This window comes from Conger conger, chromosome 2 (assembly GCF_963514075.1).
Source record: "Conger conger chromosome 2, fConCon1.1, whole genome shotgun sequence".
Lineage (NCBI taxonomy): Eukaryota > Metazoa > Chordata > Actinopteri > Anguilliformes > Congridae > Conger > Conger conger.
The window spans coordinates 21560563-21585299 of record NC_083761.1 but is presented as its reverse complement, the minus strand read 5'-3'; the positions used below and the strand labels follow the sequence as shown (position 1 = coordinate 21585299).

Below are 24737 nucleotides of genomic sequence, written 5' to 3'. Positions count from 1 at the left end.
CCCCTGTTCTATTACATTGCAACTGAATAAGTGGTCAGTATATTACCTGATGTCAGATATAACAGTTATCTTAATGGAACTTTTTTGTCTGTCATGGGAAAATAATCATTAAAATAACTGTTCTTTTGCAATGATCCGTAGCTGTACTGAGTGTCTCAGTCCTTTCTGGTAGGTATGACAAGATCTGGCCCCCTTTTTAGCCATAGCCATTGCAACAAGAATGAGCTGACGTGCGATTTCGTCTCCCTTTAAAATGTCAACACTAACCATCTCGCAGGGAATAAAAATAGAGGACTTCGTCATTACTGCCCCCTGCTGTCTGGTCAGAAGCACTGCATGTTCAAAGTTCAGGAACTGGAGTTTCACTTTCACTTTTCCCCGACAAGACTGGGGGAACAATAAGATCAACAATGTCTGGTCACATCTCCATCTTAACCCTTTCGTCTTTCCCCCTGGTTTCAGGGAATCAATGGCGCTTATATTATGATTCCTATAATCTGTCATTAACTGTCTGCCTACAGATACATGTTCAAAGTGAATGATAGTCTGATATGAGATTTATGAAACTCTGACTCACAATTGTGACATAGCTGAATCTTTAGTTGACTCATTGCATATTTAGTGGACTGTAACGATGTCCAGTTATTCATATTTTGCTTTCTATCCTTGTGGGTAAAACACTTATTGTGAATACAGTACAACCCCTTATTAGCAATAATCGCAGTCAGATTTATTGGTTAATTTATTTCATGCCTACTTGTTTCTGTAGGCCTACATCCATTTTTATGTTTTATTGTAGGTACCGATTCAAAGGATTTAATGTTAAGATATATAGCTTGCCTGGCAAATTTGAGGCGTAAGACTTTACATGTCAGTTCCCATCGTGCCTAGCCCCAACGAAAGTATTTTACAGGGAAGGCGGGTGTAGAAAATGCAGATATTGTTCCCTCAACAGTAGATAGGGCGGTAGGGATTAGCGTCTCCGGAATTCCCCTCTGATCCGGGGACTTTCCGTTTCTCTTTACCCCAGTGTAGTCAATAATATTAAGGGTAAGCCGTTGAACTGGTGTGTTGTGTAGGCTACCGGAAATAAACTGAAGTTCAGTAGAAAAATAATTACTGGAACAAAACTAGGATTGAGTTGTCTGTGAAGACTGTTTATGCATGCGGAAATATTGGAATATAATTTTTCGAATTAAACGAAAATAATTTCGATTGACCGAAAGGGCTTCTTAAGGTAAGAGTATTGTTAGAACTAGGTCCCACGTAAAATGCACTTACCGGCTCCAGCTGTCATTACTGGAAGTATAATGTTGCTGAAGGCTACGCAATAAATATACCTGGCGAACATATATCACAGAGGAAATTATTGGTAGCCGAATGAATCCGCAAATGTAGAAAATAGGTCTATATGCTTTATGACAATATATGAGACTTATCATTCGGTTGAGCATTCGTATGATATGGTTTCTATTTACAGTATGCACGGACATTGTCCTCGATTAATTCGAAGGCTAGGAAAGACATGGTTGTAAAGGCAGAGCTTGTTGCATGAAATGTTTCATTTAAAACGTTCCAAAATTGCACATCTAAAATAAAATGATGTAATCGGGTAAAGAAAGTCCCTAGGGAGTATTCTGACGCAGTCTACAGTTCTAGAAGCCTACATCTTGGACCGGAAACGTGGCTGACATAACTGTTATTAACGCGTGGGTATACAGGGATATGTTGATAGAAATGCTCTTTAATGAAAACTGACTCTTATTTGCTGCATACTTCATAGGAGAAAACAGGCGCTGGACGTTTTTCTTCGACCATGTCTGGACCACGGGGGTATGTGCAACTTAATATAACATTGCGGTAGCGATACGTCTTTGCATTGGGTGACTAGTCTTTCTGAAACTTTCTTTCCTTTTGGAAACATTCTGACAATATGACAGAATAGCTACAGCAGTGACCATAATCGGCTACTTATGTGAAATCCCAGCTAACAATCTTACACTCTTGAAGGTTAGTTTTCATTCCCAGAACGTTTTTTTTTGTAACGTTTTCTGGCCGTTCTTAGAGCGTTTTTATCTAACGTTTCTTAGCGCTCTCACAAATTTGCCAGACCATAATGAACCTAATTGTAGGTTACCTGGAAATTTTCTGAATGTTATTTTTTGTGCAACTGGGGAACATCCTGTGAGCAAAGTTCTAAAAACTGTGAAGCAAAACTTTCTTAAATCAGTTTCCAGAACATTGCAGGATCATTATCTGGGGATCATTCTAAAAATATGATCAAGTAAAATAATATTATTACATCACATATTTCCAGGATTTTTTTTATTTTCTGTAATGTTACAGTGAAACCTTAGAACCTAGAAAACATTACTGAATGTTCTCTGAATGTTCCCTGTTAGCTGGGCTCTGAGATAGTTTCTGAGATACCCAAACCACCCTGTTTGGCACCAACAATCATTCCACGGTCAAAGTCACTTTTCTTCCCCATTCTGACATTTGGTCTGAAAAGCAGCTGAACCTTTTGACCACGTCTACATGCTTTTATGCATTTAGTTGCTGCCACATGATTGGCTGATTAAATATTTGCATTAAGAAGCTGGTTTACAGGTCTTCCTAAGTGTATATAATAGCATTAAGATACTTTACCACTCTTATGGTAAATTATGATGATTATGATGTAATGGGTTATACATTTTCCTTTTTCTTTTTTTATGCACAATTAGTTATGTTATTTAGTTTGGCTTTGGTTTAGCTCCCTTAAATCTCTCTAAATTAGAGTAAAGCATTTTTATTTTCCTGCCTATTATGTAGATTATGCATTCATTTTTCCATGACGGCACTTGGCGCATTTATTTCACATTTGTTTCTTGTTTATAATGGGGCATGCTTTCTGAAGCTTTGGCAAATGTCTATTTATTTTTCATTTTTGTTCACAGAATATAATGCATATTCATTATATATTATAATGTAGAATCTCCTTATCATGGTGTTTTGTTTCTTAGCACATTATATCATTTCCGTGTGTTTGAATGTGTATGTGTGTTGACTGATAATGCAGAAACCCTGGGCAGACCAAAATCTGGATACTGATGCTGGTTATGAATTGGAGCCTTCCCGGTCACTTAGAAAAGTCTATTTTAAGGCATGATATAAGGTTAGAGGGTCTGGGTTACTAATCAAAGGACTGCATGTGCTGTCAACAAAATAGTTTGAAGCTTGTATGATGTCTTCAGTTCTGCAACACAAAGTTCAAATCAATTAAATTGTATTTGTATAGTGCTTTTCACAACAAACTGTCTTTATAGAATGACAGAAGGGAAATTCCAGCTCTAAGCCCCCAGATAGTAAGAGGTAACAAAGGGAGAAAAACTGTGAAACAGTGGCAAGAAAAACTCCCCGATGGGAAGAAATCTCGAGAGGAATTCTTCTCCATTGGCCTATAGGTTTATTTGGTAACAGTTGAGGTATTAAACTAGCAAGTAAGGTAGAACGTTCACATTAAGGGATATAAAGTGTGCAGTTCATAGGGGCGGGGGGTTATATCTGTAGCTTCGGGATTCATGGAAGCGTGGGGATGAACCGGGGGAGGAGCAGGGCTGCAGTGGTCCAGGACCTCAGAGCGGGGGACCCAGTTGGAGCATCCATGAGTTCATGAGCAGGAGGGGCAGATGAACCAGGAAAAAAGAAACAAAGACAGTAGACAGAATTAGATAATGCTTCAAAGCTCCAACTAAATTTCTTTTGAAGTTCAAACATTACGTGCTCCACGCACAGAACACCTAATTCACAGAAAGACTGTCATTAAAGACATTTGTGGAAATAAAAGCATGCTCTGAATCTCTCAACCCAAATGAGCCTGTTCATTATGTTTTAGGTAGTCTACTGGTAACTTTTACTGTGCCTTCTTTGTTTATTTTTTCCTGGAATAGAGGACAGTAACAGTAACATAAATCGATGTTTTATGTGGGTTTTATTTTGGGGTCAAAGTTTGGCCAAAGTAATGGACTTGCCATGTGGGCTCTTTCTGATGTAACTTGGGTTGAGCATTGCCTCAGCAAGTCCCTGGTTAGAGGGATGGCAATCGTGTTGTTTACCATTGGTTAAGACCATATAGCCTTGCCCGATTTCCCAAACCTCTCTGTGTACATTACACTATAGGTAGGTACTGGAACATAAGCTGATTCATTCTTGAGATTGCTCTTTACATCATTTGAGTTGTTGGAATCCAATGCCATTCACTTTAGACAGCAATTTGTTGGATAACACCAAGCTCATTATGACTGGAATCTTGTAAAGGGGCAGTTCACCCAAAAATGAAATTGAAGTATGCTTCCCCAGAGTACTATCTATCCCTCCAGATAGTTGTTGAAATGTGACGAATGTTAAAGATTTTTAGACGCAGATCTCCGTGATATAATGGACCTCCATGGACGTTTTTCTGGTAATGAATGACATTTCTAAAAACCCAACAGCAATTATATATGCCTGTATAGTTACTCATGAACATCAACAGAACTCAAAAATGCACATTTTAATCCAGAACTATTTGTTCTATTGCCTGGACTCAACTGTCTCCTCGCAAGCAGAAGTTGATCCACTGAAGCACACCTGTATTCGGGGTGCAAATTGTCAGGCTTGCATATCGAAACAAGTGTTTAGCCAGCTGTGAACTATAGTTAACAAAATTATACCAAGACAATATAGGAACTCCAGAATACTAGTGTGCTTCAGCAGATCAACTTCTGCTATCAAGGCAGTACTCTGGGAACGTGGGAACGTACTTTACTTTCATTTTTGGGTGAACTACCCCTATAATTTCATGAATCATAAGCATAAGCAATAACATCAGCTGGAGTGGCTAGAGGTTGATGTAAAATCCGGGCTTCATCTAGACTGCAGAGAGTTTAAGTCCTTGTATCACGTGCTCTATAGGAACACGATTTTACTCAGCATGACTTAAGTCACCCTACATAGAGCATTGTTTATAAACATGTCATTCAGGCATCCTGAAAGTTTTATGGAATTATATTCTTGTAAATTGTGCTGACATTTTCCCCTTATTTTGGTGGCCGGTAGAATTTAATTTGTAATTTTTGTAATCTAATTTGAGACAGCTTCCGATTCAGTTTCAATAACAGGTAACTAAGTTTGAAGAGATGGTACGGACCGTGTATGACAAGGTGACTATAGGTGAATATATGATTTGAGCTGTTGCCCTGTTACAGAAAACCACCTGCATTGGGGTTAGCAGATGACTTAAGAATGTAAAACCTCCTTGTTACCTCTAATGCAGGGGTCGGCAACCCTGGTCCTGGAGAGCCGCAGGGTGTGCTGGCTTTCGTTGTTACTTGGCATTAATTGATCAATGAAAGCCGTTGATTGCACAGTTAACTCACCTCACCTGGTTTCTTGGGTCTGAATCGGTTGCTTATTTTAAGGTGGAGACGAAAGCCAGCATACCCTGCGGCTCTCCAGGACCAGGGTTGCCGACCCCTGCTCTAATGTAATATTTGTAGGTAGGTGGGGGAGATTGGTTGCTTGTCTCATTTTAGTTTGGGGAATTATTTTGTCAATACTATCAATAGCACAGAGTGAAAAAAAAAATCCCATAGAAAACTCCCTGTAGGGGCTCTCGCAGAGTCACAGAGCTGCAGACACCCTCCTGAGGCCAGGGCGGAAAGTGCACTCGACTTTCATATAGACGCCTCTTCACCCACCTTTACTGTGCTCATCTTCTCCCCAGCTCCCCTCCCTTTCTCTCTTTTATCTCTTTGTCTCTTTCTCATGAGTCTCTGTACTGATGATGTAGGTCAGATTGTTATCTTACTGACCTTTCTGGTAAATCTTGAGAGCTTCAGATTTCATTTCCTCATGAGGTGACTAAGGAAGAGAGGTCCCTCCCCTAACCACCTGTTTTTACAGGTTAGTGATTCCATCCTGCACCTAAATTCCTAAATATATACATACTCTATGTAAATATGTAAGTTCTACCAAAGCTTACGGTGATGCAGGTAGCTTGTACATCCCTGACTCTCTGAACCTCAGTGAAGCATGGAAAGTGTGTGAGACAGTGCTTGACTCAAAGTGCCTTTAGTACAAAGCTGCAAACTCTGAACACATAGAATAGCTCTCACCATGGAGGTAAATAATACATTTGACATTTTGACGGCAGATAATTTAATAAAGAACCTGAATCTTGTGTGTGTTTGTACTTTGGTGTCAGTGAGTGCATGTGTTTGTGTTTCTACCTGTGCAGTGCATGTGTTCAGAGTTGCCAACTAGCATGCCTTTGGCGTGAGATGCTTTCAGCCTCTGTCTCACATCGTCACACTTTGTGATTTCTTTACAGAGAGATCACATCTCACGCTAAAAATGTGATTTATTTCAGAAGGGAGCATTTAATCTCATGCCAAGACAGCCCTCAAAGTTGGCAACTCTGTGTGTTTGTATTTGTGGGCGAGTGTGCGCATGTGTTCGTGTTTATACCTGTGTGAGAGTACGTGTGAGGCTTTTCTGGTATTCTTGGGACTTTCCTCTCTCTGGCTTGCTTCCTGGATTGCAGCGTGCAGTGCTGCCCCACACAAAGTCAGAGTGAAACTCTCCGAAACTCTCCCTTTTCAATCGTCTAGATAGCTTGAATATATTAATCGCGATAGCTGATCATATAAACTTCTCAGCAGAGCCGAGCACATAACATATGGTTACTGGTTCTGAGCATGTCAATTGTGTTTTGACCTCTGAAACAATGCTTACTGTATGTGCTTTTTCAATGGCTCCAGATAAGTGTGTGGCTATATGATTGAAATGTTTATTAAACAAACGCTGAAAAGTGAGTTTGGCAGTTGATGGATATCATTATTTAATTTCCTTTGAATTGCATTGGGCTTCAATTGCATTGGGCTTCAATTGTTGATTCTGAGACAAACACAGCATATGCAGACATTTCTACAGTGCAGAAGGTATATTTTGGTTTGTTTTCATTCCAGGTCCTATTAGCCTCTCGTGAAGTATTTTTTATAAGAATTTGTCTTTTAGTTTTTTGCTGTGCCATTGAAGAAAAAATGTGAACGTGTTTTGTTTTAGTTAGCTAGATTTTTATTATATTTTTTTTTTCCCTTTAGGATGGATGAGACTCCTTTTGGTTTCTTGGACCATGAGGTAATACATATTTTTATACTGCTGTACTGCAATTTAAAGGACTGTGATGAATAGTGCATCAGAACTCCTCATGTTGTCGACAGTAACTTATTTGTTTTCACAGAAGAAAAAGTATACAGTTATAGGAAAAATCGGCCATAGGAAAAATTATGAGAAGTCAATACAGGCCGAGCAACCTGTTCTCATCAATCACAACTTTCTTGTGTTCTTTTCAGACAGGCAAATATTATTCTGTTGAGTAAGGAGAACTTTATTGCTGCTCCTCAAACAATTTGTGCAACAGGGTTAGGTCTAATCATTTTAAATATGGTTTAATCTGTTACCTTTATTATGAAAATGTTCCAGGGAAATGAAGTGTCAGGGAAATGAATGGAAACTGGCTGTGGTAGCCTTGAGAATGGGATGCTATGAAACTTGCCTAAATTCCTGATTCTGAAGGCAGGAACAGAAAGAACTCTGGTATGCTGGGTATGTCTGAAATGTATGGAAGCCACGGGCTTGATGGAGGCTGTGGCTTAGATGTGATCCTCATCATTCGTTCACATTATTGCCCTCCTTCGACAGATAATGTCAGGCATACTGTATGACATGGACCCTGCTACTGTGAAGACCGAGCCTTACCTGGAGACAGGTAAGAAACCTGCATAACCCTGTGTGAACGCTCACTACAATACGCTGGTATGACTGGATTTCAGGCTTGGTTCAAATACACATTAAAGGGTTTTTAATTCTTCTTCTTCTTCTCGTCTTCATCTTCTACTTATACTTGTTCTTGTTCTTCTTATTCTCGTTATTATTCTTACTATTATTACTATTTCAGAACATGGGCCCTACATTCAGATCATTGAGGAACCAAAACAGGTGAGTGTTGCTCACTTATACCATTGCATTCGAGAAGCGCATTCATAGAATTTAAAGAAACCCAAAAATAAAATGAAGGTGTGTTTCTATGTACCTGGAGTCATATCTGTCTGTCCAGATAGCTTGGCTGTGATGAGTTTTTTCATGTCTGTTACAAAGTCTGGGTTGAATTAATTTAACCAGTGATGGATGTTAAGCTGTTGGCAATATCATTCATTTCTCTCCCTCATATGGTATCCCTGCTGTAGAAACCAGCTATGTCAGCTACACCAGCTTAACTATTTAGTTGGTCAAGCTGGTCTAGCTGGATATGAGCTGGTCAACCAGCTAGTGCTGGTAGCTTGTCTGAGTTGGTAGCTGGTCAACCAGCCACTAGCTGTTTCAAAACATAGCTTGAGCTGGTCAGACCATGTCAAGATGGGAGCTTGTCTGAAGTGGTCAACCGGCTAAGCCATGTTGAACTGGGAGCTGATGTGAGCTGGTCAATCAGCTACTAGCTGTTTCAAAACATAGCTTGAGCTTTATTCAGCAGTGATTGCCGAATATGTGAGGCTCTAGGCTTGAGTATGTGGGTGGTGTGTCCTTGCTCTAGGCTTCAGATTGGGAGGGGTTTGTCCTGTTGACACACCCGGCTCCTCCAATCACTGGTTCTCCCTTTCCTATAGAGAGGCTTCCGTTTTCGATACAAGTGTGAAGGCCCCTCCCATGGAGGCCTGCCTGGAGCCTCCAGCGAAAAGAATAAGAAGACGTACCCCACCGTAAAGGTGAGCTTCTGTCTGTCTGTATTTTCTGTTTGTCTCTGGCAGCCCATGTCCTCACAATATGTTCTACATGGCACTCATGTTGCTAAGGCCTGGACCAGAGAGTCACGCATTCACATTTCTTCTTTACCTACGTTTCTATAATCTCATTTTAAAGCTTGTCTGACTTATATATAAATGCCTGTCAAAAAAATACAATGCATTTAATCATGTACTTCAGCACCAGACCTGGGACAAATAAATAATTGTTTTGGATTCAAGTACTTTTCTGTGCTCAATAGATTTTGCCTGATGCAGTTCAGTCGACCATAATGACCAGAAGGTGGGGTTTGAACTTCTTGAGAGTATTTCATAGGTTCTAATACACCAAACAAGCTCAGTAAAGTGCAGAAAAGTATTTGAATCCAAAACAATTACATCTTCAGCACACATAACATATACAGAATTGCCAAAAATCCTTCAAGCAATACATATTGTTATATTATTATTATGCATTAACCCTTTGACGAGTAGGTTTTTTTGGGAATGTTATTTTTTTCCTGTCAGTGTTCTAAAACACATTCAATGACCTGTAGTGATTGTTACATCAGCATTAGAACATTCTAATGACATTTGTGGTCTTCACTCCTGGTCCTGGAGAGCAGCAGAGTGTGCTGGCTTTTGTTGTTACTCAGCACTTAATTGAACAATGAAATCAGCTAATTCCTCAGTTAACTCAACTCAACTCACCTCACCTAGTTTCTTGGGTCTGAAATGGTTGCCGCTATTGGCAAAAGCAAAAACCAGCACACCCCGAACCAGGAATATGAAGATCACGGTCTCACACCACAAAGGGTTAATAGTCATAGGAAATGAGACACAAAATGGTGACTGTGCAGAGTGGTTACTGGTTGCACCTCCTGTGTCTGCCCCCTCCGTTCAGGTGTATAACCATGTGGGCCACGCCCGGATAGAGGTACAGCTGGTGACCCACACAGACCCCCCGCGTGTCCACGCGCACAGCCTGGTGGGCAAGAACTGTGACGACAGCGGTACCTGCAGCGTCATAGTGGGACCCAAGGACCTCACTGCACAGTGAGAGACGCCCGAGAGATTCAGTGTTCTTACAGTCTCTTGCCCCTGTTTCTCATTTCTAATTAGCTTTACTTTGTCCCCCCCCCCATATTCCCATTCCCGTTCCCATCCCACTCATCTCTGCCAAGGTTCAACAACCTGAGTATTCTCCATGTCACCAAGAAAGGGGTGGTGGAGGTTCTGACGGAGAGACTGAGGAAGGAGAGGATGAGGAAGAAATGTGGCAGCGGCCAGCTCACTAGTAAGATCTCTGATACCAAAATGGTTTGCACATGACAATAAGGCTACAAATGCCCTTTACATCTGTTTATTTGTTTATAGCCGCAGGGGCACAGAATATACAAGCGTTTTGGCAAAATGGCTTCTTCAGACTTCTGATGTGACACCAACACATATTGGTCTATTCCATAACTCAGCATTCTGGCGAAGACAAGTTTTTAAACTTTCAACCTTAACAGGGTTTTACAGTTTAGGGGGGTTTACCTCAAACCAAAATTACTGTGCCACAGCAACTTGAGAAAAGCATGGGGACCATTTTGTGTCAGAACACTCATCACATGAAGCTCTTACTTTCACATAGCTGTTGCTGCCAAATGGAAACTCTTGTGACTAATTTTGGTGACGTTGGTGATCCTTTTCCAAAGTGCACAGATCTCTTTGATATCCTGAGACCAAAATTCACAGTAAGAAAGGCAGTATTCATTTTCTTCTCCCTTTTTTTATTGCATTAATAATACACTTGAAGGTCCTTAAAATGGCAGTAAGTGTTGCCTTCAAACCCCCTACTGGGACCACATGTATGCTTAATTAAAACCTAAAAAGAAAATGTATTGTATTGTATAGCCAGCAATATATTTATAGACAATACAAAAAAAACACCCCACCAATTACTGCAAGAGTCAGAAGCAAAAGAGTGACTACAACACATTACTAAGAAAATAAATTAGTAATATAAATAAGACCCTTATCTGGTATGGCTAAAATCCCAGCAAGCTGGGAAAAACTTCTCAATAAACCTCTCAGTGGAGCACAGGGTGATGAGGAGAGTCTACTCTGCACCCTGACCTCCACAGGTTCCAGTGCCACACCAACAGTGATGCTAGCCCTCTTCACCAGTCTGTTAATTACTGCTGCGATACTCTTTCTAATGTTACCTTCCCAACAGACAGTGGCAAGTGGCAAAGAGAAGAGCACTAACCAGCTAAAAAATTAACTAAAAGGTTTCATAAAACATTTGGTGCATTTTGGCTCCTTCTTCCGCCCAAAATCTATAACATACATGACTAAGGTGTATGTGGCCATAACCTGTTTTACAGGTGCAGAGGAGAGGGAGGTGTTGAATGAGGCAAAAGAGCTGGGGAAGTCAATGGACTTGAATGTGGTGAGGTTGAAGTTCACCGCCTACCTGCAGGATAGCCAAGCCTGCTACACCCTCTCCCTGAAGCCGGTCTTCTCCTGCCTCATCTTTGACAGCAGTGAGTTTTGACCAACACTATTGTTTGATCTTAATCCCTAGTTGCACCTAGATGACCATGTATCATTGTAAGGTTATGAGAAGCAAGATCTTAAACCTCCACTCAACAGAATGTCATTGTTTTAATTTATGTTCTTATTTGGATTGGACAAATAGCTGGTGCTTTAATTTGGCATTTTATGTGTTTTTACTTTCTTTTATGTTATAGTGTTTTTTTTGTTTTTTTTATTATATTGTAATATTGCATTCCATTTATTGTAATTTGTTATTTAAATTGCACTGTATATTTTTAGATTGCGTTTATGTTATATTTTATTTCATTTATTTGATGTAATTCAGGTCTTTCTTGAATTAGATCTCAATCTCAATGGGATTTTCCTGAATGAATAAAGGTTAAATAATAAAGGTTTAGCTATGTAGCCACTGTAAGGTTTCGCTTTGCTAACACTGGCCATTGTAAGGTTTTGCTATGGTAACATTGACCATTTTAAGATTTAGCTATGCTAACACTTGCCATTGAAGGTTTAGCTATACTAACGCAGGCCATTGTAAGGTTTCGCTATGCTAACACTGGCCATTGTAAGGTTTTGCTATGCTAACATTGTCCATTTTAAGATTTAGCTATGCTAACACTGGCTGTCCCCGACAGAGTCGCCCCACGCCTCCAACCTGAAGATCACACGCATGGATAAGACCTGCGGCTCTGTGCTCGGGGGTGAGGAGATCTTCCTGCTCTGTGACAAGGTGCAGAAGGGTAAGAGGCCAACCTGTGGTCATAATGAAAATGACTGTGAAGCACACCCATTGGCTTATGAGTCAAGGGTTTTGGCCAATAGCAGCTGTGCTGCCAAATGCCTGGATGGAGTGCCATTCCAGTGTCATCAGTATTGCAATTTAGATGAGTGAGAAGAACACCAAAGGTGGGAAAGTGTGAATGTTGCCACTGAATATAATGGGATGTGGCTGCATTACTTTAAAACTGTATGAACAGTTAAATAAATGTACTTCTCGATCTGGAGAGTGTGTCTACCTTTGGTGCTATTGGAAATGGAAAAATCTCCCATGAACACCAGCAGGGGGCAGCAGAACAGAGCATTTTTTGAAAGATGGCTTGTCTAGGACTAGGCAGCTAAAGAAGTGATACTGTGCCTACATTATTGACTCACTCATTTACTCATTGAATGATTGGCTCCCCCAAAGTAATGACAGTATCTGGCTTTTACCATTAGGTGGCAGTACACTTGAGGCGGATCCACAAGGGAGTTTGAGCCTCCTATTGATCGTATTTATTTCTGGACAATCAAAATTACTGACCGTTTAATGAGGACTTCATCCACTTCATATTTGATCATTTTCTGGGTTCATTTTGTAATGAACATGCTCTCCCTGTCTCTCAGACGATATTGAGATTCGTTTCTATGAGGAGGAGGAAGAGGATGCCTGGGAAGCCTTCGGATGTTTCTCTCCCACTGACGTTCATAAGCAGGTGTGTGTGTGTGTGTGTGTGTGTGTGCGTGCCGCGTGCTCACGTGGCTGTACCCTCAATGGTGTGTGTGAAGTCCAGGGTGATCTGAAATGTAGCTATAAATAGATACTCTCTCCCCTCTCTGTGACACCCCCACCCACCTCTCTGTGCAGTACGCCATCGTGTTTAAGACTCCCCGATACCACAGCACGGAGATTGAGCGCTCTGTCCAAGTCTTCCTGCAGCTGAGGAGGAAGAACGGGGGTGACTGCAGCGAACCCAAGCAGTTCACCTACGTGCCTCAGGTTCATGGTGAGCTCCTTCGACCAACACAGCCAGGGCCAGATGTACACAGACATTTTAGGACTAGATGCGACTGCGCCAATCAAAGTCTGGGGTGGCATGTTCACAGTGGACAAGGTTTTCTATATTTAATAGGACCCAATTGGAATCCCTGTGCAAAAATCCCTGGTAAAAACGAATGAAGCATCTGTACCTTTTTGGGCCCTTTTTTTATTTATTTATTTATTTTTCACTTTTTTTCTGATAATGTAGGCTCTTCCCTGCTGTAAAATCCAGTTATGCCAGCTTGACCAGCTTGAAAATTGAGCTGGTCAAGCTGGTCATAAGCTGGTCTATCTGGGTATGAGCTGGTCAACCAGCATGACCAAGCTGGTCATAAAGCTGGTATAGCTGGGTAATGAGCTGGTCAAGCAGCTAGTGCTGGTAGCTTGCCCGTTTCAAAACATAGCTTCATCCGGTCAAACAATGTCAAGCTGGGAGCTGGTCTGGACTGACAAATCAGCTAAACCGTGTCGATCTGGCTGATCAACCTGCTACCAGCTGTTTCAAACCCAAGCTGTTTAGAGCTGTTTGAGCTGGGGGGTTTTTTCAACAGGGTTGCCTTTGCTGCCTGTTTCATTCAGTATTTTTTCTGCTTTTCCTCATCAAGATTTATGTAAATTGTGCAGGGCTGTCACCAGCCTAGTGACTGTTTAACTGCTGCAGGAGGATCACACCCACCTCCTCCTACAGTCTAATCTGCAATGATAAACACATATCCTGCATGTTCCGTGTTCGGGAAATGAATATACTTGTACAGTATTGAAACAGTGTGGACAAACATTCATCTTGCTCGCTCCCCTGGAATTTATTTTTTTGGACCTTTTACTGGCACATAATGGTACTAATGAAAGTGTGTATATTCATCTTTCCCTTCAACAATACCACATAGTTCCTGTTCATCTTTGAAGATATGTAAGATGTGTAGATATGTAGGCAGAGGCTGGTAGTGAGATGAAACGCTTTTCCGTTCTTGGGATTTCCTCCAGAAATGTCATGACGTCAAACGGTGTGTGACTAGACTTCACACGAAACCTCTTCTGTCTCAGAGCGTTCTTTTTTGTTCCCGTTCATTGCTTAGATAAGGACGAGGTGATGCGCAAGAAGCTGAAGCCACTCCCTCACATGTACGACCACTGGCGGGGGCCTCCTGGGGGTGCTAGCGGGCAGGGAAGAGGAGCAGGAGGCTTGGGGGGAGGAGGAGCAGGAGGTGAGGTGTTACCGAATTGGTGTTGTGTTATTCCAATGCAGCTCCTAAAGGATTCACATTCATCACAAGTTCACAAACCCAAATGTGGTTTATTTATTCCACAACACAGGTGAAGGTGGACTGGATGGAAAAATCCATTACTTTTTAATGTCCACTGCTGTCATCTGTTCAGGCTCTTGTTTCATTTAACTCTATTCTCCCATAATGCACAGTGCACTCACAGATCTTAACTGTATCCACCAACAAAAAGTATAGTGCTCTGCTGTGGAATTGAAACACATTCTTATGAACTATCCTCAAAAATACTTGTGGACTACACATTTAATATATTCTTGTGTACAGTACACCTTTAAACGATGAGCATAGTATTTGTCATAGTTGGTAAGTAAATTAAGTTAAGGTGAGATTTGACTGTATCTAGGTTTGTGTGCTTTTCAGGGTTCTGAATAAGTCTGTAGTACATGCTGTCAATAATGAGAGAAAGGCACATCCTACTGACATGCTAATGACAGACTGTAGCTGATGCATATCTTGTTCTGACAGATGATAGGGGTTTCCAGTTCAACACACAGATGGATGGGGGAAGTTACTTTGGCCAGTTTGGAAGTGGATTTGGTGGGGGTGGGGCTCAGATGTCAGAAATGCCCCCACCTCAGGAGTCCCTAGCCAATCAGCAGCAGGCCAATGGCACGCCACAGACACAGCAGCAGTTTCGCCAGATCGGTACGGCAGTCCATCCAAGAGCTTCTGAGGCAGGAGGTTGGAGGGATTGGTGGGTGGGGTTGGTTAGAGAATATAAACCCAGGACTAAATCATAAGAAAGCGATCATCAAACCACGGTCCTCGGGGGCTGAGAACTGCTGGTTTTCCACCCTCCCATTACCTGGGAGTCAGGTGTGAAGACAGTCTGGCCAGTTTGTAGCACTAAATGTTCCAGAAAAGAAAACCAAGATTGGACTTGGTGTCGATGTCAAAGGGTATTGGTGAGCAGCTAGTTTGACTGTTGACCCCGCCTCCTCTCCATCCAGCCACTGCGCTGCAGGGTCAGGCCAATCAGACAGCCCAGCGGACGGCCGGGGCTCTGCTCAGCTACTGCCGCACCGGGGACGTGCGCCTCCTACTGGCCGTCCAGAGACACCTGTGCACAGTTCAGGACGAGAACGGAGACACGTGAGTCCCCTCCCGCTCCCCTTTTCCCGTGACTCAACTCTGCATCAACCGTCAGAAAGCTCCCCCTTTCCCGTGACTCAGTTCTGCACCAACCGTCAGAAAGCAACCACTTTTTTTTGGTTTGACGTGATCTGTTAGGTCATTTGGTGACCTAACCGATCAAATCTGCAAATGGCTCACAGTGCTTACATTGCAAATACTCACATACTCTCCTCTCCCAGGTCTCTGCATCTAGCCATAATCCACCAGCAGCCAGCAGTGGTGGGTCAGGTGGTTCACACCCTCCTCCGCTTCCCCCAGCAGAGGGTCCTGGACACCCGTAACCACCTGGGCCAGGTAAGCACGATGCAAACCAGACAAGGTACCTTTTACCTAAGACAGACTGAGATATGGAAATATAAGCAAAATTCTCCAAGAAGGGAATGAGATTTATGACATTTATCATCTTAGCATATTTCTTCACAGCTCCAAGTTGTGTATTCTCCCCAATTTAGACCTGCGTCACGACTACAAGGCTAATCAACGTTGAGTTGTTGATGACGCAACCACTTTTCTGCCTATAATAGATCAGTGTTTTGTACTCATCAAACTACCGACATCACAACACGGTAATTTCTGCCCCACTAGTTGTCGTCATATTGACCCCCATGACCAAGGTTGATTTGACAACATCTTATCAAAATGTTGGGTTATTTTTAAAACACGTACCTTGTTGATGTGACGCTGAGGTGCATGGCATCTTAAGAGCTGGTGAAGGGACATGTTTCCATTTTCCCAGTCTCCTCTGCACTTGGCGGTGGTAACAAGGCAGCACAAGGTGGTGGACTTCCTGCTGAGGGCAGGGGCGGACCCCACTCTGGTCGACCGCGATGGCAGGTCGGTCGTGCACCTGGCGGCTGCCCTGGGGGATGAGGTCACGCTCCGCATCCTGCTGACCCGCCTGGGAGAGCGCCACGCCCACCTGTTCAACATGGCCGACTACAGCGGTGAGAAAGGAGGCGCGCCCACAGATACTCCCAGAAGGATACAGGAGCACAGAGTTAGCACTGAAAGGGAGGTGCAGAGTCACAGAGTTAGCATATGTGTGGAACGTAGACCTGCTGAGTTAGCACAAATACGTAAAACAGGCCATGTGGTTGTAACATAGGTGTGCAGAGTTAACATGGCCATACCAAAAAACTACAATTACCACAGTGAGAGGGACACAGACTTTGATATTAACCCCCTTCTGGTTCAAGCCTGTATCTGATTTTTGACATTTTTCTGAAAACATCTTTTAGGTTTTCACTCAACCTCAAACAAAGCACAACTCATTCAACAGATTCTCTTTGCTTAGTAGAATCTGATGTGCCAAATTAGAGTCCAAATTAAAACCAACAGATCTCCTGGAGCAAGGTTGTGTCGCTCTGATCTTACCATACTGTCCTGTATGTTATGTAGTTCACGTATGTATGTTTAAATATGATTATGTTTCTGGCCTGTATGTTATACTGTTTGTCTTGTTCCCTGTCAGGACTTTTCCCTCTCCACTTGGCCGTGCGGAAAGGGGGCGAGCCTTGTCTGCGGGTGCTGGTGGAGGGAGGAGCCGAGATCAACGCCGTCGATTATAAGAGCGGCTGCTCTGCCCTGCACTTCGCTGTGAAGGAGAACCTCCTCAATGTGGCTTGTGTGCTCCTCACAAAGGTACGTCCTACTACCCTATAGTCAGATCAAACTATTTCTGTCAGTCAGTTGCAAATCTGTCTGTATCTGTTGGCCTATCTTGATGGCATTGTCTGTTTCTTCCTTCTGTCTCTATGCCCGACTGACAGCCTGCCCTGCTGTAAAACCCAGCTTGAAATTTGAGCTGGTCAAGCTGGTCATAATCTGGTCTAGCTGGGTATGAGCTGGTCAACCAGCATGACCAAGCTGGGCATAAAGTTGGTCTAGCTGGGTATGAGCTGGTCAACCAGCATGACCAAGCTGGGCATAAAGTTGGTCTAGCTGGGTATGAGCTGGTCAACCAGCTAGTGCTGGTAGCTTGTCTCACCTGCTAGCTCCTCACCCAGCTACCAGCTGTTTAAAAACATAGCTTGAGCTGGTCAGACCATGTCAAGCTGGGAGCTGGTCTGAATTGGTCAACCAACTACCAGTTGTTTCGAAACGTAGCTTGAGCAGTTTTTTCAGCAGGGTGTATATTCATTTCTACATGGCTGTTTGTGTGTTTCTCTTTCTGTGCTTATCTGTAAAATCTTTCATCTTAATCATTATCGCTGTTCTCACCTCTGGGGTGCTTCCACCTCCTCACTGCTCCTCTCTGATCTCACTTCCTCATTGTGACTGACACTGCCCTAAGCATCCTCCTCCTACTCTGCCCGCAGCTGAAGGCGGATGTGAATGCCCGCACGTTTGGGGGGAATACTCCACTTCACCTGGCTGCCTGCCAGGGCTTGCCCACCCTCTGCTCCGTGCTCATAGCCGCCGGTAAGACCATCTCTACTAAATGACTGGGACCCGGAGGGTTTGCAGGTCAAGCCCAGGTGTAGCCACGATAAGATCCGCTCTGCTGTTGGGCCCTTGAGTAGGGCCCTTAACCATGCTTTACTCCAGTGGAGATTGTCCCCTGCTTAGTCTAATTAACTGTAAATCGCTTTGAATAATTTTTTATTATTTTTTATTATGCCCAGTCCTTAGATACATATACTATTACTCAATGGGCTGCTATTCGGTGTGTAGGTGGGCCAGTCCTGGTGGACTGTAGATTCAGTGTATAATTGTATAGTTTCAGTGTGTAGGAAAGCTATCTACTGTACTTGTTGACAGTGACGGTGTGTAGGTAGGCTTGTTGAGGTCAGCTCTTACAGTATGTTGGGTTAGTGTAAGGTAGTGTAAGGTAACTTGGTATATTATACAGTTTTTCATGTTTTGCTGCTGCGTTTTGCCCTCAGGAGCCCAAAAGAACCTGGAGAACGATGAGCCACTCTTTCTCAGCTCTTCCTCGTCTTCCTCGTCTTCCTGTGAGGAAGAGGATGAAGATGCGGAGGGGGAGAAGGACACTTGCCCATCTGCAGACCTTCACCCAGACTTAGAGCCAAGCGATGGCCGCAGGAGGCTGGTGCATGGACACACGCCCTTCGACCTGGCCAAGTCACAGAAGGTGAGTGACGCAAGTGAAGGGGTGTAAACGTGTGTGTGTACACGTGTGAGCCAGACTGTGCATGTGTGTATGTGTTTATGCACGGGAGGCTGTGTGCAGATACCACATGCCTGTGTGTGTGTTGTGTGTGTCTTTGTATATAATCATAGTGGTTGGGCAGATTATATAAAAATAAATTAAAAAATAGAGACAGGCCAAGCAACAAAGTATATATTAATATGAGCTACAGTAGGCCATGCATCTAGGCCTCCAGGTTGTGCCGTGGCATGGGCTTGAACCAGAAGAGGGTTGTTCTGGAATGTTCTGTGAAGTCAGGGAGGGGGGTAGGATCAGAAACCAGAGCACTCGCATACACTAACAGGGTGACAGCACTGCCTAATCCGCTCACCCACTGCTCTGCTCTACTCTACTGTCCTGTTCCACTCTTCCCACACGGCTTTCACCGTAGGCTTGATTAAAAAGGTGGACATTGAGCCTACACTTCAGACAGTGTACCTGAAGCCCAAATACTGTATACAAAAGGGATGTTATTCTGAAAGTAACATATTTTAGTCCAGTAGGACCGGGAGAGAAGAAAAATGTTCATTGCTAAGGGCTGTATCAGTACTATGGTGCTTCCTAATCTCAGACTGAAAAATCTTGTACACTTTGTCTGTGGAAAAGATGAAAGCTTATGAGCAATTGGAGATTTTAAATAGATGTATAATTAATAATAGTAACAGAAGGACAAAAAGAAAATGGCAAACACAGGGCATGAACCCCCAAATAGCAAGCAGAGGAGGTAAAAAATGGGCTACCCAATGGGCAGAAAAACCTTCAAACAGTTGCAAGAACAAAGAAGAAACCTCAGGAGGAACCCGAGTATAGAGGGGGAACCCATCCTTCCCTGTCTAGCTAGGTGTTGAGGTAGGATGGATAAAACAAAAATGTAATACTACAACATTTTCAACATTTTCAATGATATCATCACTATATGGAGTGAGAGCTAGTATCTTTTCTCTAATTCCTAGACATAAAAAACTAGAAATAGTAATCGAAGGCACTTGTCAGCTGTGAAAATAAAACAATATTTTATTACATGACAAGTGCTGGGTGAAACTGTAAAAGCACATTTTACCAAAAAAAAACCACTTTGTTGGACACATTTCAACAAAGCCTTCATCAGACAACAGAAGTGTCAGAGTGCAGCGGCTTGTGATGTTAATGTCGGTAACATGTTGTCGCCCACAGGTGAGAAATATGCTGGACTGCACACAGATTCCCACCCCAAGAAGCCGCACCCAGACCCCAAAGAAAGAGGAGGAGGGTAAGAATCACCCGCCCCTTATCTCTTAGCATTGTCCTACAGCTGGGGTCCTCACTGCTGGCCATGGAGAGCTGCAGGGTGTGCCAGTTTTTGTTGTTACTTAGCACTTAATCGATCAATTAAAGCAGTTCATTACACAGTTAACTCACTCCACCTGATTCCTTGGGTCTGAATTAGTTGCTGATATTAAGGTGAAAACTAAAACCCAGCACACCCTGCGGCTCTCCAGGACCAGGAGTGAGGACCACTGTCCACCTGAATGTTGAACTCCCTCATTTCCTAATAATATATACTCCATTAACCCCTCTCCTTAGAGCAGGGGTGTCAAACTGAATTCCCAGGGGGCTGCAGTGTCTGCAGGTTTTTGTGGTTTCCTTGAAAAGGCCTTGAAAACAAGGACTGTGTCTCAAATTGCAAGGTGTGTGGTTTCTTTAGCCAGTCGGTGACAAATGAACCACAGGTGCCGAGAACTACCCAAAAACCAGCAGACATTGCGGCCCTCCATTTTGACACATGTACCAGCCACACCACTCTCCTGAGAACTGCCCTGCAGTACTCACACTCCTGCCATACGGCCTGTATGCCCAGTTCAGACATGACTCATGAGTCATACATTTCAAATAATGCATTTTACTCAGCCAAATATCCGATTGACCTGCAGTGACACAAAAAACATAGTTAGATTTCAAGAGTTTTCCCCCACCTTGAGTTTGTAGCGCTGCAATAATGTTTTGTTTGCAGATTGCTTGTTGCATATATTACCTAATTATGTAATAAATGTAATTTTAATGATACTTTTCTAATGTGTATTGTGGTTCGACATTGATTTCTTACACCAGTGGTTCTTCATCAGTTTTATAAAAGCACCTCATCACAGCCTTTTGACTTAATCAGCAGCGTTAGAAAATGTGAAATAACTTTGCTAATTGTGCGTTCAGGCAATTAGAAACAATTTTAAATGGCTCAAAACTAACCTTATTGCGTGGCTGCATTTAATCAATCATTCTCACTTGTGAATAATTCATTGAGTCATTGCTAAACACAAGACGTGGGGCTTTTTGAAATTACACAATGTAATTTATGAAGACAAGAAAAGAACAGTACATGTATTCATGTGGCAAATGCTTTCAAAATGTCCAAACAGCTTCAAAGTCCATTCCTGCAAAACACAGAAAGTGCAAATAACCAGGCTAATTACAAGTGGACAGTAACACAAAACATATTCAGTGCAATATACGTGAAATTAAATGTTGCATGTAGAAAATCCTCCTCTCCTAGGAGAATGTTCATATGGACATATGACTGCCCATAATGATGTTATGGTAAAGGTCCACATGTGTCAGCGTTCTCTTCCTGGTTTTAGTATGTAAAATGGCCACAAAATCTTCGCAGAGCAGTGATATAGGTTTTTTTGAGAAGTCCCTAACCTTGCCCCTGCAGCCCAATTCCCCCTGGCCCTCCTGTGGTCAGCTCTCTGGATTAACACTTAGCAACATCATCCGATAATTATGCAAAAACATACGTCACCTCACATGAGAATTTTACAAACAGCTCGGGGAAAAAAAGCAATTAGACCCTAAAATATCCACGCTGCATTTGTTTTACTTGAATTTGTATGGAACACAAATCGAAGCTCCAAGATGATATGAAAAGCTGAAAAACACAAAAAATATATGTGTGTGGGCCTTTAACTGTGTGTGCTGGACCCTCCCAGATGTGCCCCTGATGGACAGCGAGACCCTGGGTAAGCTCAGTGAGATCCTGGGCCAGCAAGGCGTGTGCTGGAGACGGCTGGCGGAGAAACTGGGTCTGCGAACACTGGCCCACCTCTTCCAGCAGAGCCTCTCTCCCTGCAAGAGCCTGCTGGAGAACTATAAGGTGAGCTCTCTCATTCTGTCTGTCTGCACTTTATTAGGAACATTTTTACTTTACTGTGTGGCAGAAGTGCAATGCATACAATCATGTAGAGCTTCAGTTAATGTTCACATCAACCATCAGAATGGGGAAAAAATGTGATCTAAGTGACTTTGACCGTGGAATGATTGTTGGTGGCAGACTGGGTGGTTTGAGTATCTCAGAAACTGCTGATCTCCTGGGATTTTCACACACACTAGTCTCTAGAGTCTACAAAGAATGGTGCAAAAAAAAAAGAAAAGATTCAGTGAGCAGCAGTTCTGCAGACAGAAACGCGTTGTTAATGAAAGACGTCAGAGGAGAAGGGCCAGACTGGTCAAAGCTGACAGAAAGGTGACAGTAACGCAAATAACCACACATTACAACAGTGGTCTGCAGAAGAGCATCTCTGAACACACAATGCATCATAACCCCCCCCACACACACACACACACACACTCACTCACACACACACACACACAACTGAACTGTGTACAGGTTTGGGTGTGTAGTTCCGGCGCTGATATGGTCTGATGGTGTTTCCGCAGTTGGGTGGGGGTCGAGTGGAGGGTCTGGTGGAGGCACTGCAGTCACTCGGGCTGAATGAAGGAGTGCAGCTCTTGAGACAGAGAGAGCTGATAGACAAGATACAAACAACAGGTACGGCTCAGCCGCGTGCACTCTGACAGTTATTAACCATAATTAACCGTTATTTATACAAGGTAGGTTGACGGAGCATGCACGCTCTTTTGCAGCAACGCCCCGTTAATGCCCCCTCAAGTAGCCTAATCTGCATGCCTTTGTATTGACACCACAGTGCCTCTTTTTGCGCTACACTATGAAAAGGTACAAATGATTGCTGCTGGGGCGGTACATAAAATTGTACCCCTAGCCAGCAATATATGATTAATTTGTTCCTTTTTTGCTTGGAAAATGTATTCGTTTGTTCCCAAAGAGAACATTACTGTACTTTCTGGGTACTTGTGACATTTGATCCGTGAATAAGAAAAATTGACCTACACTGTCACTTTATTTCGGCGAGTGTATGCCATCACTCATGCTTGTCTGCATCATCACATTGCCTTACTGCACTATGACACCAGTCTTTTTACATTGACATAAGGGTACTTGCCTGCATTATGACACATCTTATCTAAATCATGACATAACAGTATTTATCTGCTCCACAATTGATGTTTTCACTAAGGAGTGAATGGGAAGTGATCTAAATTGCTATAGTACACAATAGAAATCCTTTTTTGTCACTATCTTTTCCACAGTCAACACTAGGTAACACTTTACAATAAGGTTACATGAATTGGCATGAACTAATCTGGTTGTTAATTATCTAATGTTAACGTTGTTCAGCTTTCTTTATGCATTTGTACATCATGAATACATGCTTAGAATTACTCAATTAGTTAATGTTGGAATGAGAAAACCAGTAATGTAACTGTTCATTCTAAACTAATTGTACGTTTATCCTATGGTTTGCTAATGTATAAATATTCATGTTACTAATACATTAGTTTGCAGTTGTGAAATACATTAACTAATGAAAAGTGAATTTCATGCTTAATTAATGCATTTGTAAATCATTAATTCATGTTAACAACTACATTAGTTAATGCCAATTCATGTGACCTTATTGTAAAGTTTTACTTACCCTTGTGTAACATTGTGCAGGGCAACAACCACAATCTAACCCTCAGAGTTATGACTATATATTTTTTCTACTTCCCTCTCTCAAGACTCCACAGTGGACAGTGGCTTTGGCAGCCAGTCAATAGAAGAACTGTCTGAAGGAAAAGGAGACGCACATTTTGGCCAGGTCCTGACCAACGAGGCCCACCTTGCCTGACCGTCCCTTTTTCATTTCAGCAAGAGAAGTATCAGGCCCCAGCTCAGACAGCCCCCAGACGAGTTGGTCCTTTCCAAAGACCACGTGACAGTCCCTCACAGCCCCCCCACTCTCCCCTGCTGTGAGAACTCACAGTTCCTAGCATGAGGGAGAGGGATTGAGGATTTTGCGTTGCCATAGCAGTGATTGCCGTAGATACCAGATGACATTGTTAGGGTATGGGCTGAGGTCTGTGACATTTTCAGAGACAGATACCGTGAAAGTGGACAGATCCGTTTGAACTGGCAGCTTATTTCTGATAAGCGTCTCCAGCGTAATTAGAAGCACATAAATGTTAACTTGGGTAGGCTGGGGGTGGGGTATACATTGCCAAAGAAAATTGGGTAGTGGGGGCTGTGCTGGAAATGGTAGATAAACGTGAACATATACAATATCAATAAGGTGTAGGAGGCAGTACTGTACATCCTGTCTTATTACAGAAATAAAACCAGAAAAAGGAAAAAAAATAATAGCATTGTTAAATGTTTCTGCCATGCAGGGTAGTATTACAGGCTAGTTGTAGTAGTAATAATAGTAATAATAATACAAATAATCATTTGTTTTACATTCCTGAAGTACCTTCTAATGTGCAATTGTTAGCAAGTGGAAAAAAAAGACAGAATAGGCCAAAGAAAAATGGCAAAACTTAGAATAAAGAGGTAAATACTGAATTTCTGTAATACTGTAATTACTAGTGCTTATTTTTTAGAAAATACCGTAAGCAGCATATGAAGTGACAGCTGTTTTAGTCCATTGAGTAGTTTTGTATATATATATATATTTTTTTTGCCTATGTTTTCTCTTCCACTTTATATCAGCTGTTTCTAGATCTCTGTGCATTACATAGAGTTTGGGTAGTGAATACAGTGAAGAAGTATGTCTTGTTCCGGGCTTTCCTTGTGGCTCATTGTGTTAAAAACTCATGAGATAATAATTGTCAGTTATTAATAATTATACTGTAAATAAAGAACCAAAGGAAACAAA

At 42.4% G+C, this 24737-nt stretch overlaps 1 protein-coding gene across 3 annotated transcripts; it reads left to right on the top strand.

Moving 5' to 3' along the window:
* Nucleotides 1-1017: 1017 nt before the first annotated feature.
* On the top strand, nt 1018-24737 carry LOC133121627 (nuclear factor NF-kappa-B p100 subunit-like). 3 transcript variants are annotated; one of them, XM_061230934.1, is made up of 24 exons: nt 1018-1237; nt 1784-1833; nt 7125-7161; nt 7726-7792; nt 7982-8022; nt 8688-8786; nt 9706-9857; nt 9986-10098; nt 11174-11332; nt 11981-12085; nt 12729-12817; nt 12970-13108; nt 14220-14348; nt 14892-15071; nt 15377-15518; nt 15740-15854; nt 16297-16504; nt 17032-17201; nt 17879-17981; nt 18446-18654; nt 19885-19960; nt 21675-21838; nt 22402-22513; nt 23605-24737. In XM_061230934.1, exons 2-24 carry the CDS (start codon nt 1817-1819, stop codon nt 23712-23714), a joined length of 2736 nt encoding a protein of 911 aa, XP_061086918.1. In that variant the 5' UTR covers nt 1018-1237; nt 1784-1816; the 3' UTR covers nt 23715-24737. The 3 variants fall into 3 exon arrangements, with proteins under 3 accessions (XP_061086918.1, XP_061086919.1, XP_061086920.1); XM_061230935.1 differs by lacking the exon at nt 1018-1237 and having other exon boundaries at nt 1655-1833; XM_061230936.1 differs by lacking the exons at nt 1018-1237; nt 1784-1833; nt 7125-7161 and adding an exon at nt 7497-7620.